General features: G+C 39.5%; 1 protein-coding gene across 3 annotated transcripts in view; it reads left to right on the top strand.

The window, feature by feature from the left end:
- The window catches only part of Epsti1 (epithelial stromal interaction 1), a 102,340-nt gene that overhangs the window by 45,973 nt on the left and 41,128 nt on the right, over positions 1-15,239 (top strand). For 2 of the 3 annotated variants that reach the window (XM_013140826.3, XM_063232729.1), the window contains exon 8: positions 10,867-10,960. The exons of the other annotated variant lie outside the window; for it this stretch is intronic. In XM_013140826.3, the coding sequence (XP_012996280.1) occupies positions 10,867-10,960 (94 nt within the window). The remainder of the gene's footprint in view (positions 1-10,866; positions 10,961-15,239) is intronic. 3 annotated transcript variants of the gene reach the window in all.

The raw sequence follows: 15,239 nt of genomic DNA, 5'->3' as shown, positions 1-15,239 counted from the left end.
CCATAATTTCTAAGAAGCACCATCAGTGAATTGGGTGTAGTCAGCCCCACATAGGTGCTTGTACTGCCATTTTGAAAATGATTGTACGTGCTGGGAAATCCAGAATGGCATCTTCCAAGTCTTTCCCTAGCAAACACCACCATCAGTTATGGGCTTTTTCTCTCTATACTTGAGAAACACTTCAAAAACACAGAAATATTTTTCTGTATCCATCCACTAAGATCTTATTGTTAAAATTTTCTTTACCTTTTTTTTTGAGACAGGTTTTACTGTTTAAGACCAGCTCTGGCTGGTCTTGAATTTGTGATCCTCCTGCCTGTCCTCCCAAGCACTGGGATTCGAGGCATGCACCACCATGCCTAGAATGTTTGGTTAATTTTTAAAAAGAAATGCAGTATTACTGAGCCTGCAGAAGTTACCCTTTCACCTTCGTCCTTTTTCTCTACATCTTTCCCAAGCAATAACCACTGTCCTGGGATATAATATTTGTCAAGACCACCAAGGACACATCCATAGTTGAAGAAGTCAGCTTTATTGTAGCAGCATTTAGAAAATACCAATCATAGGGAACAAAAAGCTATCTCAGTAAGAAAGTGCTAGGATGCATTGTAGGATTTGGTTCCAGTTGGGTAATTTTAGGAAGGATCTAAGCATGCAGGGGGCCATTGTGGATTAAGTGCAATCAGGAGGCAGACAACTTAATGGCTAGGTATCTCAATAAATCTTACCTACAAGGAGGACAGGCTAGTAGTTAGTAAAAAAACTGGTAGTGATGCTGTGGCTAGGAGAAAGGCTGGATGTCTAATAATTTGTGGTTTGCTCGATGACCTTGTGGAAACTAGATGTGACTGTGTTACATCAGTGGAACGAGTCTTAACTGCACAAGGCTGGGTCAGTTTGTGGTAAGAGTGAGGTCCGCATGAGAGTAACAGACCAGTTCCTAGATGTCACAAGCTGTTCTCACTTACCCTGCAGGTTTTTCTAATTTTACCACATTATATGAATTCACAAAGTTGGGTTTAAAAATATTGTTGTATCATAATTTTTGTAAACTATTTTATTTCCCTGTTGGACATGATTCAGGTTTGAGACTTAATCATAGTGACTCCTGATATAAATCAATCTGTTTTCCTCTAATTTTTCTTCCTCTTTCTCTTATAAGTAGTACTATATGATGGGTCCTTTCTCAGGTCTCCCTTTGATCCTATGCCAGGGTTTCTGTAAGCACTCAGTCTTTGGACACACATTCAACTTTACTAGGTATTGTCAGATTGCTCTGAAGTGATGAGACCAATTTGCTCTCCATTCACAATTCATAAGAGGATCAATTTTGCCAGACATCCTCCTTAGTATATGATGAGGTTTTCCTACTTTTAAATTTTTTGTTGGCAATCTGGCAGATGTGGAATGGTGTTTTAACTATCATGTTACCAATTATTAATGAGATTAAACATCTTTTGACATCAGTTTTGCTCATGAGAAGCCATCAAGCATAGTAGCTAAAAATATGATCTCTGGAACCAGGCTGCTGCTCTGCCCCAGGTTCTGACATTTACTAGCTGAGCTTGGGTAAGTTTCTTCTATAAATTGGAGGTAATAATAGGAGCATGTGCCAGGTTGCCATGAAATTAACATATGAAAAGTGGTTACCAGAGGGCATGTCACATAATAAACACTATTTAAGCCCCAAGTTGTCGTTTTTGTTATTATGGTTCTTAAGTGATATGTTTCTCTGTTTCTATATTTTGCCTATGTTTGTATTGGTCACTAATCTTTTTATTAATTACATATTTTGTATACTAATCCTTTTATTATTTTTCTTTGGTTTTAAATATTTTCTGTGCTTTGTCTTTTCATCTTGTGTTTAGAGTTTGATTTTTGCATATTCATACAATTACAGAATTATAAACTGTACGTGCCATGATACATCAGTATTTGTTACAAATAGGAACTATGGTATGATATCCCTTTTCTTTCCTATTGGTAGCAGATGGGCACAAAGCGCATAACAGCTTTTTCTTAGCCTATTTTTCAGTACTAGAATTCTCTGTCTCTCTGCCTTTCTGTTTTTGTCTGTCTCCTTCTAAATATGACGTGCATATAGTTAAGAAAAACACTGTTTGGGACTTCCGGGAGAACATGGCGGACAGATAACAGCAACTACCGGAGGCTCTCTGAAAGACTTGGCTCAGAAGCCAGGAATGGTGCGGACTAAGGAGACATAAGCAGGTGGAGATATGCTCTGCTGACTCAGGAACGAACTGGGCTGAGAGAAACCAACTTGGAATGCATTCCTGGTGCTAAAACAGGAACAGAAAAGCCTCGGTGTGGAGGCTGGACCCCGCGCCATTGTAAGCCGCGATTTGGGTTTCCCGCTGCGTGGTGGCTGGCTGCCTCTACAGTGGCTCAGCAAGGAGAGAGACGCGCAGAAGCTCTGAGAACGGCAATCTGCGAACGGCAGGGAGGCGTGCACTGACTTGTGGTGAGGTGAGTGAGAGAAGCTGACACTCTACCACAGTTTGACTCCAGCGGAGGACTTTCTGGGCCCAAGCAGTCCTGCGGGAGCAGGGCACGGTGGCGACTCCAGCCACACATCCCCCTCTCACGCGGGATTGGTGAAAAGTGCCTGGCCTGCGTGACGCTGCTGGCGGACCTGGTAGGCTGTCCCAACCCAGATCCCAGAGCCTGACGGTGGCCGGGAGGGGAGACGCCTAGGCTGCCTGGTCCGTAACTCCCTGGTGCGCAGCGGTAAGCAGGAACACCTAACTGGCGCAATTCGATCAGGCTGTGGCTGACTGGGAGAGAAGCTGGGCCTCTTATATAAGCTTGCATATATAAGGAACAGAGAAGAAGAGGCAGCATGGGAAGAGGCAGCAACAAGAAAGGCTCCTCGGCCCCCAATTCTGAGAAACAGGCAATAGCAGACACCGCACCAATATACATAAGGCACCATATAGAGAGCCTCATAGACCAATTCAGGAATGAAGTTATCAACGACCTGAAGCTAGAAGTATGCAGAATAGTTAGAGAAATGCTAAGTACCACCCAAGAAAAAACAGGCGGTGGAATGGAAGAACAGAAAAAAAGGGGAGAATTGTTTGATGGAGAAAACAGAGAAACCATAGAATACGTGAAGCAGGTTCAAAGGGACTACCAAGATACCAAGAAGTCTATAGAAGACTGGCATAACAGCTTGAAAGAAACTAAGGACAGACTATCTGAACTGGAGGACAGACTTGTAATATGGGAGAATGAAATGAAAAACTTCTTAAAAATAACAAAGAAACAAATAGCAATAATACAAAGACAAGAAGATGATAAGAGGATCCATAACTTAAGGATTAAGAACATAAAAGAAGAAGTAGGGACACAAACAAGTGAACTACAAAAGCTACTCACAGAAATAATCCAGGAGAATTTTCCTAATTTAGCAAAAGGTAAAGATACTCAGATGTATGAGGCATACAGGACCCCAGCTACCTACAACCCAAACAGAGCAACACCCAGGCATATAATAATAAAAATTCCAGAAATTCAATACAAGAACAGAATATTAAAAGCTGTCAGAGACAAGAAACAGACCACTTACAAGGGAACACCCATCAGAATTACAGCAGATTTCTCGGCACAAACCATCAAATCACGAAGAGCGTGGGGGGAAATAATTCAAGCTTTGAAAGATAATAATCTCCAGCCAAGATTGAGATATCCTGCACAACTGTCCCTGGAAATTGATGGAAAAACAAGGTGCTTCCAGGATAAAGAGGAACTGGGGGAATTTGCAACCACCAATTCAACTCTACAGAGAGTATTGCAGGATATTCTAAAAAAAGAAAAATACAAAGAATCCAGAAATAATGGCAGAGAGGCCACAACGAATGGAGCAGAGAACAAAATGAAGAAGACAAACTGACAGCTACTGACAGAAAAAGAGCTCAACAGAAATGAGGCAGAGAAGATTGGATGATAGGAACAGCTATTTTGGAGAAAATGACATCTTAATAGGTAATACTGATTTAGTATCATCTTGTTTTGAAGTCTCATCTAGCTTTTGTCCTTCTGTCTCCAATAGTCTAAATAGGTTGTATCTTACTGGATTTTATTATGTACGATAGTATAAGCAAAAACCTTGTAAAGACAAGGAGATTATACAGAAACCATTATTCATTTTCTGTTAGTCGATTCTAAAACGCCTAGGCTGTAATGCTGTCATTCTCTTGAATGGTTTTACATTGTTTTGATATACTTAATGCTACAGTATACGAAGTTGTACTCAAGGATTTCAAAGAAAGACAATATTGTACCTACTTTTAGGTTAGGATTATCTGGTGGTGAAACACTATTCTGCTTAAATGGTTATGTTTTGATCTGTGCTGTTTCGTTGTTATGCCCTCTTTTATCTCAATCTCCACTCCATTATTTACTTTTTTATCTTTATCCTTTTAATTAAAGGAAAAAAATAGCAGGATATATTATAGTAACCCACTTTGACTTTTCATTACCTTGATTTAAAGCCCTGTATTACTCTCACCATCTGGTTTTTAACTGATGTTCCCCTATTCTGTTTTGCTGGATAGTATCAGGTTCGAAAGTTTAGGCATCAGCTGTGAAGATAATGAGATTCATTATGACGCCCATTCTTGTTGACTTTTATCTACTTTTGAAGACCTACAATGTCTCCAATGTTTTGGTTTTGTTGGTTTTATTCTTTACTGTTTTGTTCAATTGTATTATAACTAACGATATAGGCAATTCTATTAGAGATAGCGGGAGGCATTATGGTAACCATTGTTGATCACCTTGTATTATGTTTTTACATTATCTATTATGTCCACCCTTTTGACTTGACCGATTCTGTTCTGTTATGTCACATTTGGTTTTACTCTCTTCCAAAAAAGTAATAAGAACTGTGGGAGCAATGAAACCCAAAATGTGTAATAGTCATGGTACAAAAGAGAGGAAAAGAAAGTGCTCCAAACTATATAACTGCGTGTATATTTAAGTGTATAAGATAGAAAATGATATCACAGAGTTTTATTGGATCAATGAACAGAACTGTTTGCAGTATCATTGATGGAATGTCCACTTTACAAGCTTTAATTTTGTGACTTGAACAATTATTTCTAAGATGACAATATGTAATCCATTAACTAGTGATTTCCTACTGTTCATTTTTTTTCTGTAAATCTGTATAACTTGTACCCTTTCCCTGCTTTTTTTTTCTTTTCTCCTTAAATAAAATTAAAAAAAAAAAAAAAAAAAAAAAAAAAAAAAAAAAAAAAGAAAAACACTGTTCACAGCACAAACTTGAACAGGTAAAAACAAAATAAGCTTATGTGAATTAGGTCTTTGTGTTGCATCTAACTTGCAGAGGTTATTGTTTCCTTTGTTTCCTCCAGTTTTATTTTTATTATTAGACATTAATAGTACATAATAATTACATTCCTTGCAGAGAGCTGGTACATGTACATAACACATTTTAATTCTTTTTTCATCCCCTTTCGCTTACCCCCCTCCCCTTTTTTATTTTAAAGATAGTAAAATACAACAAAACAAGACAGAACAAAGCCAATCAAGACAATGCAGTGAAATTGGTACAGAACTTCAGAGCAGGTCACCTGGATAACAGAAATAGCTACCATAGTGTATCTTGTTATCTTCACAATCGTTGTCCATTCAATTAGGCCTAGCAAAATCAAACCAAAAACAGAACACTATAAAACCAATCAAAACAGAATACCGAATATAGCAAAAACAATTAATCATAACAAAACAGTGAAAACAATATTGGCTTTCAAAGACAAGATAGAAGGAAATCCTTCCAAATTGCTATATTGTATACTGTCATCCTTCCAAGAGATGCTTGGACCTCTGGGCCCAGGTCAGCACAATCAGCTGAACAATACAAGCATTTAGTTGTTTTATGTACCTTAGTTGCTATCAACTCAGGCTGACCTTGAAGCTGTCCAGTTGCTAAGGCTGGGGATGGCCACGGGACATTTGATTCTCAGCCTGCCCACTGGTAGGTTCACAAGAGACACGGATTTGTTCTTTTCCTAGTGCACCCGTGACTCATGCCACTTAGCAGGAAAGCTGGTTCGTTGCTTTTTTGTTGGTCTCCCAAGTTCCAGCAAGGATGCTGACTTGATCTCTCCCTGGCATGCCCATGGCTCACACTGCTTACCAGCCTCCCCACTTTCTAAAGACCTCTCCTGTTTCCTATTATCTATCATTTATTTTGCTCTTTATTTATATTTAAGTTCTCGTGTAAGAGAAATCATGTGATATTTAAGCTGGTATGTCTGTTTTATTTAACATTATGGTCTCAAGATACATTCATTTTCCTATAAATGACTCAAGTTTATTTTTTATGGCAGAGTAGTACTCCATTGTGTACACATTTTTAAAATCTATTTATCTATTAATGGACATAGGCCACTTCCAATATTTAGCTACTATGAATTGTGCTGCTACAATGTAGGTATGTACACAACACTATAACATGTCTTTAATCCTTTTGGAAAGATACCTAGAAGGGGAATAGCTAGGCCAAATGGAGTTTCTAGTTTTGGTTTGTATTTGCTTTTGACCAGCACATGTAGGGATTAGTGTTACCAACAAAAAAATCTATTTTATAATATAAATTTCAAAACTGGTTATTATAGTGAAAATTTGTTTATTTTAGAGACATCTGGCATTGTTAGACTGTGTCCCTGGGGACAGTGATAGAGTCATTAACCTCTGTATGTGGCAGACTTCTCTCTGGTTTGTTAAAATACCCAACACTGTCTCTGGTCTATCAGTGACTTCAGTGGCAGCTGTCATTTGTCACTGTATTTGCTCTCCTGTTTCCTTTACTCATGAGCATTACTTGTCTGACCCTTGCAGCCATTTAGGTTTGTGTTAATGGACAGAAGGCGAGAGGGCAAAACTATCCTCTTCATGGCAAGAAACACAAAAAGTACAGGGAAAATTTTTTCAGTAGCTCTTCAATCCTCATAGCTTCCTAATGATGACTCTTTAAATTTAAAATTTGTAGTTTAGTACTTTTACTAGAATGTAGACCTTCAGGTGAAGAAAACTGCTTACCACCTTATAACTCTGATGTGATGAGTGACCGGCTCCCAACTTGAAAATGTCTACATTGCTAAATTTTGTTTTTTCTTCACAGATTATTTTTTTTTAATATTAAAAGTCCTAGTTTTCTAACTATCCATTCATCCTTTTCTAAATTTTATTTTTGTGGTGGTGGTGATTGACACCAGACCTTCAGGCATATCAGATTCTCTTCCACTAATCTACATACTCAGCCCTCTAGCACATCAAAGAACTTTACAAATACTGTCTTTTACATTTCTGAGCTACTCAAATGAGACAAACACACATATTCCTCTGTTTTTTTTCTTTCACAAAGGGCAGATTTTGTTATCCATCAATTTCCATTAATGCATTTTAAATATTCCATCGTACAGAAATATAGTAAGCCACATTCTGGTCCTTCCTGAGTTTCTCACAATGCGGTTTTTCTTCTCAGTCCCCCACCTGTCTTCAAACTAAACAAAATCCTAGTGATTTTAGGATACACTATTGCATTTATACTTGGGGTCTAGTAGTTCCTAGTCCTGACACAAGGCATCTCAAAGACAAATGAACAGTTCTTTTTTTTTTTTTTTTTTTTTTTTTTTTTTGCAGCTTTCATTTGTAAAGTTCTGAAACATCTGAGAAGGAAAAAAAAAAAAGCCTAGAGAATTTTTTTTCTGTTCTTCCTCAAGTGTTTGTGATATCTTCTTATATACTTTTGGCATTGATCATCTAAACTGAGAAATGATTCTCTTTTTATAATCCTTTATATTATATTATCAGGTAGGTAAACTTCTATAAAAACGAGGCCCCTAAACATAGTATTTTGAGCGCTATATGTGGTTTTCTTGTAGTTCACTCAAGATGTGGGTGGACAGGTTTGTGAGAGGGCTCCTCCAGTCAATCAGGTAATACTGACCAAAACGGACAGAGTTTGTACCAATTTCAGTTTACAACTTCCAAAGTATCCCTGTCGGTTGCCTGTATTCCAGTCAACCGTAAGGGGGAAATGGATGGAGGGATGTACATGGGATGTTTACAATCACTCAGCCTAAAGGTGTTGTTTCCTCCTCTCATATTCATTGGTCAAGACTCAGTCATATCATCAATCTTAGCTGTAAGAAACGCTAAGAAATATAGTCAAGTTGTGTGATCAGATTAAGAGGAAAATACAAATTTTGGTAAACATTTGGCCTCTCCATGAGGAGAGGTTGTCCTGAAGAGACCTTTTGGGATGAGCCATGTTTTTGTTGCTGTGAGAAAATACATGAGGAAAAAGGGCTTACATGAGGGAAGGTTTATTTCAGGTCTCAGGGTTTCATTTCATGGGCAGCGGGCTCCACTGTTGTTGAGAGAAGGGCAGATCCAGAGAGGAATTAGTTGAGGACATGCTATAGTCTTCAAAGTTGTGCCATGGCCTATCCTTTTCAACTAGTCTGTGCCTTCCTGTGCATCACTGCCAGGAAAGTCATCAAATTATGACTCTACCAATGGATTAATGCGCCGATGAAGCTGAGGCCTGCACGATCTAATCACTTTGCAAAGTTCCACCTCAACTGTTACTGCATTGTGGACCAAATCTCCAACCCATGAGTCTTTGGAGGGGGTTGTTTTTGATCCAAACCATATCATAAACTGTAGGAATCACTCCCAGAACAGGAGGTAATGATCCCTCCAGGTGAAAGTTAGACACGCTAGCAGTATCTTCAGAGCCAATATTATCAGTGCTCAACAGAGAATAAAAAAGAGTCCTTTATCCTACGTAGGTAACAGTAATAAGGTGGAACAGCACCACAGTCCTCTAGTGGGAACACAGCCATGATGGTGATAAAGAGCAAGAAATTCAAAGGAAAATGTGACTCATGGTGCTAGACTCAGATTCCTAATCCTGTTAGGCCAGAGAGATTTTCCTTTGTTTGCACCTCAGTGAGGTTCAGTGTTTTATTTTTCTTACATATAAACACAATTTCTTATTGGCTTCCTCATTCAGTTCAGTCAATAAGACGTAATTGTCTCATATACCAAACACTGAGAATACGGACTTTTCTTGATGGTATAGTTAATGGTAAGTAATCCATATCTTCTATAGGCCCCTAGTTTTGTTATGGCTGTCCTGTGGCCCTGTCACCCTCCTGTAATCTTGTAGCATGAGTGGGACATATGGCCGGTAGCTCGTCACCCAGTGGGCTCTGTGATTGGCATTGTCAGTAAGAAGCAGCCATCAGCGTACACTGAGGGCCGCCAGTCAACTTGGGCAAAATCTCCTTCCTTATCCGGGGTTTGTTTTTTCATTGTTTCTTCTGTGGTCTGCACTCAGCTAAGGATATGCAGAAATCTCATCCAAACTTCTGGCAACTCTCTTCTTTTTAAGCTTTTGACTGATGACTTCATAAAGCCCCAGACAGTGGGGTAACTTCCAGACTGCACAATTTCATTAGTCTCCTTGTCTATTCTGGGCAAGATAAGTAATGCTAGACAAATGGGGGGCTGCTTCCACTGCCGAGGTCTCACACGGCTCGGGCTCCTGTCCTTTGCTTCATTGTTAGCTCTTCCTCTCCCAGTTTAAGCTTCTGACCTTGCTTAAATGTCATGTTCTACCTAAGTAATTATTGAACATGACATTGGCATCTCTGTTTAATTTCTAATTCCTTGTTTTGATCCCCCTCCTTTCCCAGGTGCCACTGGTTTTTAACCAAGGCTTTTGTGTTTCCTTTGATGCCCAAATGCTAAGTGATTGATGACTCAGATCTTGGTATTAGGCTAAAATATTAGAGGGAAACAGGAATAGATGTAGGAGTAGAAATTAATCAAAGGCAGGCAGAATGGAGAAGCCATTAAAAGGAAGGGCCAGGAAGTAATTTCAATGTTCTGTGCTTGACATAGGAGAAAGAAGAAATTGGGGTGGTGGTTTGTATTAAGGGAAACATGAAGACTTTCTTATCGAAGCAGAAGACTTTTTTTGTTTTTGACAGGGTCTCCCTCTGTAGTGAAGGCTGGTCTTAAACTCACTACTGTAGCCTAAACTGGCCTCAAACTCATGTTGATCCTCCTACCTCAGCCTCCCAGGTACTGGGATTACAGGCGTGCACCACTAAAACCAGCAACAGGAGACATTTTTAGGTTAGCCTTTAGAGCTAGAAGGAAACACCAAAAATGCAAACTGGAATCAGCAATACTCTTTAACCTCCATAGAAAGAGGTTCATCCCCTCTTGAGTCAGATACATGGTTGTGTGCATATATCTATATCTCAAGACAAAGGGTCCGTTTTGGCTTTTGGAATTACATAAATGAGAAAGAACTACTGGATTAGCTGGCCTGGGTATCCTGCAGGTAGTCAAATTATGAGGGCGCCATGCGGGAGCCACTGGAGAAGAGCTTTGGTGGGTGGAGAGCTTAATATAAAACTGATGTAAATGAGGTGTTGTAGGGCATTAACCCACAGCTCTACACTGATGTCTGCTGTCAGACTTTAAATGTTCACATAGGAAATGAGACCCCGTACTGCGGAGTCTGAGAGAGCACTTATCTCCATGTCAAAACGCAGTGGCAAAAAATAGTGTAACTCATTTCACAAACTGAGTTTTATATTTTCAAACTAATGTTCTTCAAGTATGCGGTCTTGTTCTGATTTTCTGCTGCACGTTGTGCTCACTCTAACCTTTTGTTCTCCCTAGAAACTCTTTTAGTCATCACTCAGTAAAAGCCTAGGCTGGTATCCAAAGCTACAATAAACACCGGTATTGCTGTTTTTATGAAGCACTAACACCTATCTGTCCTTCTGGTAGCAAAACTGCCGAGTTCTTGAGCAGAATGGACAGAACGCTGCCACGCAGAAGTGCCTGTCAATTTGCTCCTCGTGGCCCACAGTCATCAACATGGGTGAGTGGAACGTCAGGCTGCTGTCTGGTGCTTTGCAAAGAGTGTTTGGGGCTGACGATGAGGATAGAGTGCCTGGTGTATCATAGAACACTGGAACTAAGGGCAGCTGGCTGGGTCAGAAACTTTGACCCCATGTCTCTCTGAGCTAAAAAAAAAAAATGCTTGTAATTGTTACCTCCATTATGATCTTCTAAAAAGTCCTAGATTTCAATGATATCCATCTACAGCTTTCTCAAATACTTATGTCAACACAAGGTGTGGAGAAAAATTATTAATGCTTATTAATTATTAAAATATCTATTATCATACAAAATGCATTACTATCAATTGCCCTTAAAATTGTCCTCTTCTGTGTTTTTAATACTTACCCTGGCATTCTTGCCACTTAAGCAGTTTTAAAAGCCCTTTTTTGTGAGTGTCATTTTATGACTGCCTTGATATTCTTAATTTCATTCAGAACATTTACAGAAATTCTGTCCAATAAATGTTGTGGTGTGTCCTTCTTCACTGATCTGATACCAGGTGACATCTGGCTCTTTCTGCAATTCAAAATGAGCATAAAAGATAAATAATTTGAATAGATTCAGGACATCAAGGCAGCCAAAATAGTGTAACTGCAGACACTCCTGAAAGAGGACTTCTAGAACTACTTCAGAGAGTTATAAGAACAGTGACATAGGGGCTGGGGATTTAGCTCAGTGGCATAAGCGCCTGCCTTGCAAGCAGGCAGTCATGAGTTCGATCCCTGGTACCAATAAAAATGAAAAAGACAAAAAAAAAAAAAAAAAAAAAAAGAACAATGACCTAAGTGTTTTTAAAGTGAGAGTGTTTGGGGGGATTAATAGCAATGTGTCTTTTATTGTAATAAATTTTAAAAGTTTAAGAATTCACTGCATGGTTTTTTTCATACCCTATCAGGTATAGTAGATGCATTCCATATTTGCGCTATAGAACTTCAGTAGAGTGAGGGAGAAAGCCCAGAGTTAGAAAGCAAAGCGCTGAGTGCAAGGCATCTCACAGATAGAAAGCACTATTACTTTATCAGGAAGATGCATCTAACTCAGACTACGTGTGTGTACTTCCTAGTAGAGCTGACCCCAACCCAAAGCTTAAAAGATGAGTCAGTAATTAGAGTTATTCCAGGTGTTAGAATCAATGAAAATTCAAAAGCAAGAATTAATAAATAAAGGAGAAAAAGCATGGCTTTGCTGGGGAAGAAGACGTATAGCTGCAGGGGAAAAGTGAACTAAAAGGCTGGAGAAGTAGATAGGAACCATTTGGAGCCTTTCTCAGTAGAGGTACTACTAACAGTTGGGACAGTGGGGTAGCTTATTGGGCAGTTTGTTTTGGGTACTGCAGGATGCTTAGCATTCCGGCACCATACGCACAAAATGCTAGGAGCACTACCCAAACATTGTGGCATCTAGAAGTGATCCAAACAGGAAGCTGGTGGCACTTCTGGTGGAAAAACCACTGGAGACATTTACAAGTCACATTGTGAAACTTGGACCTGTTCTGTGAGTACAAAAGGTACTGAAAAGTAGCCAAGGAAGGTTCAAGGTCATATTTTTATTTTCATGGGATCATAACTAATAACCAAGATTTAAAGGGATAAAGAGCAAGACAAGCTGGTAAGTCTTCTGGCCTAGTGTAGGTGAGGAGTAATGAAGACTTTAAATAGGACTACAGGTAAGAGGATGGAGATGAACGTGCGGGTCAGGGAACTCTTAGAAAATTCAGAGGGTAGGGCTTGATTATTGACTGACTAGTTGAGGCCAAGAATGTATCATTAAAGATGACCCTGGGAAAGTGATGCAGTTGAGAGAAAGGGTGGGCAAAAAGTCTTAGCTTTCCTACAGTTTGGGCAGGGAAATGCTAAGTTGTTAGAGAAACTTGATTTTCATCATCCCCACGAGCCTACTCCATGTTCGTTAGGGACCATGTGTTAAAATATCAGGAAGACAGTACGACACACCCTTAGGAGAAAAAAAACGGTCATTATACTCCTACCTACAAACCTTTAGCTTTTTCCCCTTGCTTCTGATGTGGTGTTCCAAAGTCCAAATGTGTCTGTGTGGCTCCACAGGACATATCAGCTGAAAGCTCACCTCTTTATCTCCTCTCTGAAGGGTTGTAGGGGAAGCATCAAGACGCTCTAGGCTGTGAAGCTACAGTATGTGTAGGTGCCAGTCTTGAACATCTCGTATCTTGTACCCTGTGGCTGTGAGGAGAGGTGGGAGACAGGAGTTGGATAGTTTTACCAGTGTGTTTTTACCTGCCAAGATAGTCTTAACTTCTGACTGAAGCCCTGTGACTCCTATGATTTGAAACACCTGGCAGAACTGTGTGGGCTTGCTGTATTGATTTTGGCTCATTTCTTCAATTTAAGAAGATCATCCTGAATTTTAATATTGTCATCCAGACTGTTTGCAGTGTCTTCCAGAAATGCATTTTCTTTCGATTGATTAGTGCATCATCACATGATCCTCAGACTATCGACAGAAAACAGAGCAGGATCAGCCCTCAGATGGCTCCTTAGGCACTGCATGCCATGGCTGCTCTCATTTTGACACCAAACTACTGATAGGTTGTTGGTGTTCATTGTACTTACCTGACTTTTTACCCACATTATTCTTGTCTAGCTCTGTCTAATCTATATGCATAGAATTCTTCAGAGAATGCTTTGTAGAACAATGTCTAATGCTCTAGGAAAATCAAATATGTACACTGCACTTCTGTGAAGAACATTTCTCCTCTTTTAGAGAGCACTTGCAGTTTGCCTTAGCTGTAGTCAAGGTGTAGAATGTGAAATATCTGTGTCTCTCATCTGTGTGGAGAATGAGGCACTAGAAGAATTTATGTAGTTTTCTGTTTTTTAAGTTTGATTATAGTACCTATTGCAATTTTCCCGAGGACAAAAACATCTCTTCTTATATTTTAAAAATCTGAATATGGACTGTCATTGGCAATTGGGGACTCAATAACCACTCTGTACTTTTATCAACTAAAAAGGCTACAAGAGCTTCAGACAAAAAATATTTGCAGAATTCTTTGTTCATGAATCAATGAAGTCTGTGGGGCGCAAGTCATGCCTTCCTCAGCCATTATCATGTATACAAAGTCGTTTACGGTCCTAGGTTTCCTTTCTTCTCTTGTTCTACAAAGAATAAGTTTTTTAAAATTACATCTTGGTGGGGCATGGTGGCAGAATTTTAATCTCAGCATTCTGGGAAGCTGAGGCAGGAGATCTCAAGTTCGAACCCAGATGGGGCAACTTAATGAGAATTTGTATCAAAATAAAATAACTTTAAAAAGGAAGGGAAAGGGGATAGAGACAGCTCTGCGTGAAGGCTGTGTTCATTTTTCAGACCCTCCCGCCCATGCATCCTATTCATTTCACTGTCCAGAATCATTTAGTGGTTTTCTATATCCCCCTTAACTTAATGACAATGACCTTTGTGCCCTCTGCCTGCCCCCTCTTGTCTCTCAGTTCTCTCTCTGGCCCACAGCACAGGCTATGGGCACCATGAGGATTTTATAGAAATGCAGGTGAATCTGAGGCCCACAGCAGACCTCCTGAGTCAGAGTCTGTGTTTTGACATCTGGGAGTGAGCTGTACACTTGTCAATGTCTGAGGGAAGCTGCCGTATATCTCCTCATACCTTCCCAGGCACATGCTCTCACACCACTCTGCGTGCTCGATGTGGTTCTGTCGTTTTAGTTTTTATCTATATGTCATGTGTTTGTTCTTTCTAGGAGATACTTGATTGTTTTTGTGATACTGTTTGGTGGTCATGAATTTTTTTTTTTTCCACCACCAGTCAGTATGGAGGTCATGAACTTTTTAAGGTGCTCTTGGTCATGGAAATAACCTTAATTGTTCCTCAATTTTGACCCATAGTTTTGTAGGATGTATTTGAGTTGGAAGTTGTTTTCTTTTGGGGCCTGAAACATTTCACTCACCTGATTTTTAATGTTTGTGTTCAGAAGTCTGCTGCAAGTCTAATGGGGTTTACTTGTAGAAGTGATTTGTTGCTTTTCTCGAACAGCTTTTAAGATTCTGTTGGACTTCTGGGACTTTGACTGTGATGTGTCATGAAGAGGTTATTTTCTGATTGTGGCTATTTAGGGTTCTGTATGGCTCACTTATCTGTATTTTCTATCTTTTTCAGCTTTTTAAGCATTTTGCTCAATCGTTGCATTTTCTTTATTTCCTTTGAACATTTGACTGTCTTAGCTTTTGTGGCTGCTCTCCAAAATATCTTCTGATGCAAATTTC

This window comes from Cavia porcellus, unplaced genomic scaffold, assembly GCF_034190915.1.
Source record: "Cavia porcellus strain 051 isolate PalLab524CR breed Dunkin Hartley unplaced genomic scaffold, mCavPor4.1 scaffold_21, whole genome shotgun sequence".
NCBI lineage: Eukaryota > Metazoa > Chordata > Mammalia > Rodentia > Caviidae > Cavia > Cavia porcellus.
This window is presented reverse-complemented; position numbering and strand designations above follow the sequence as displayed.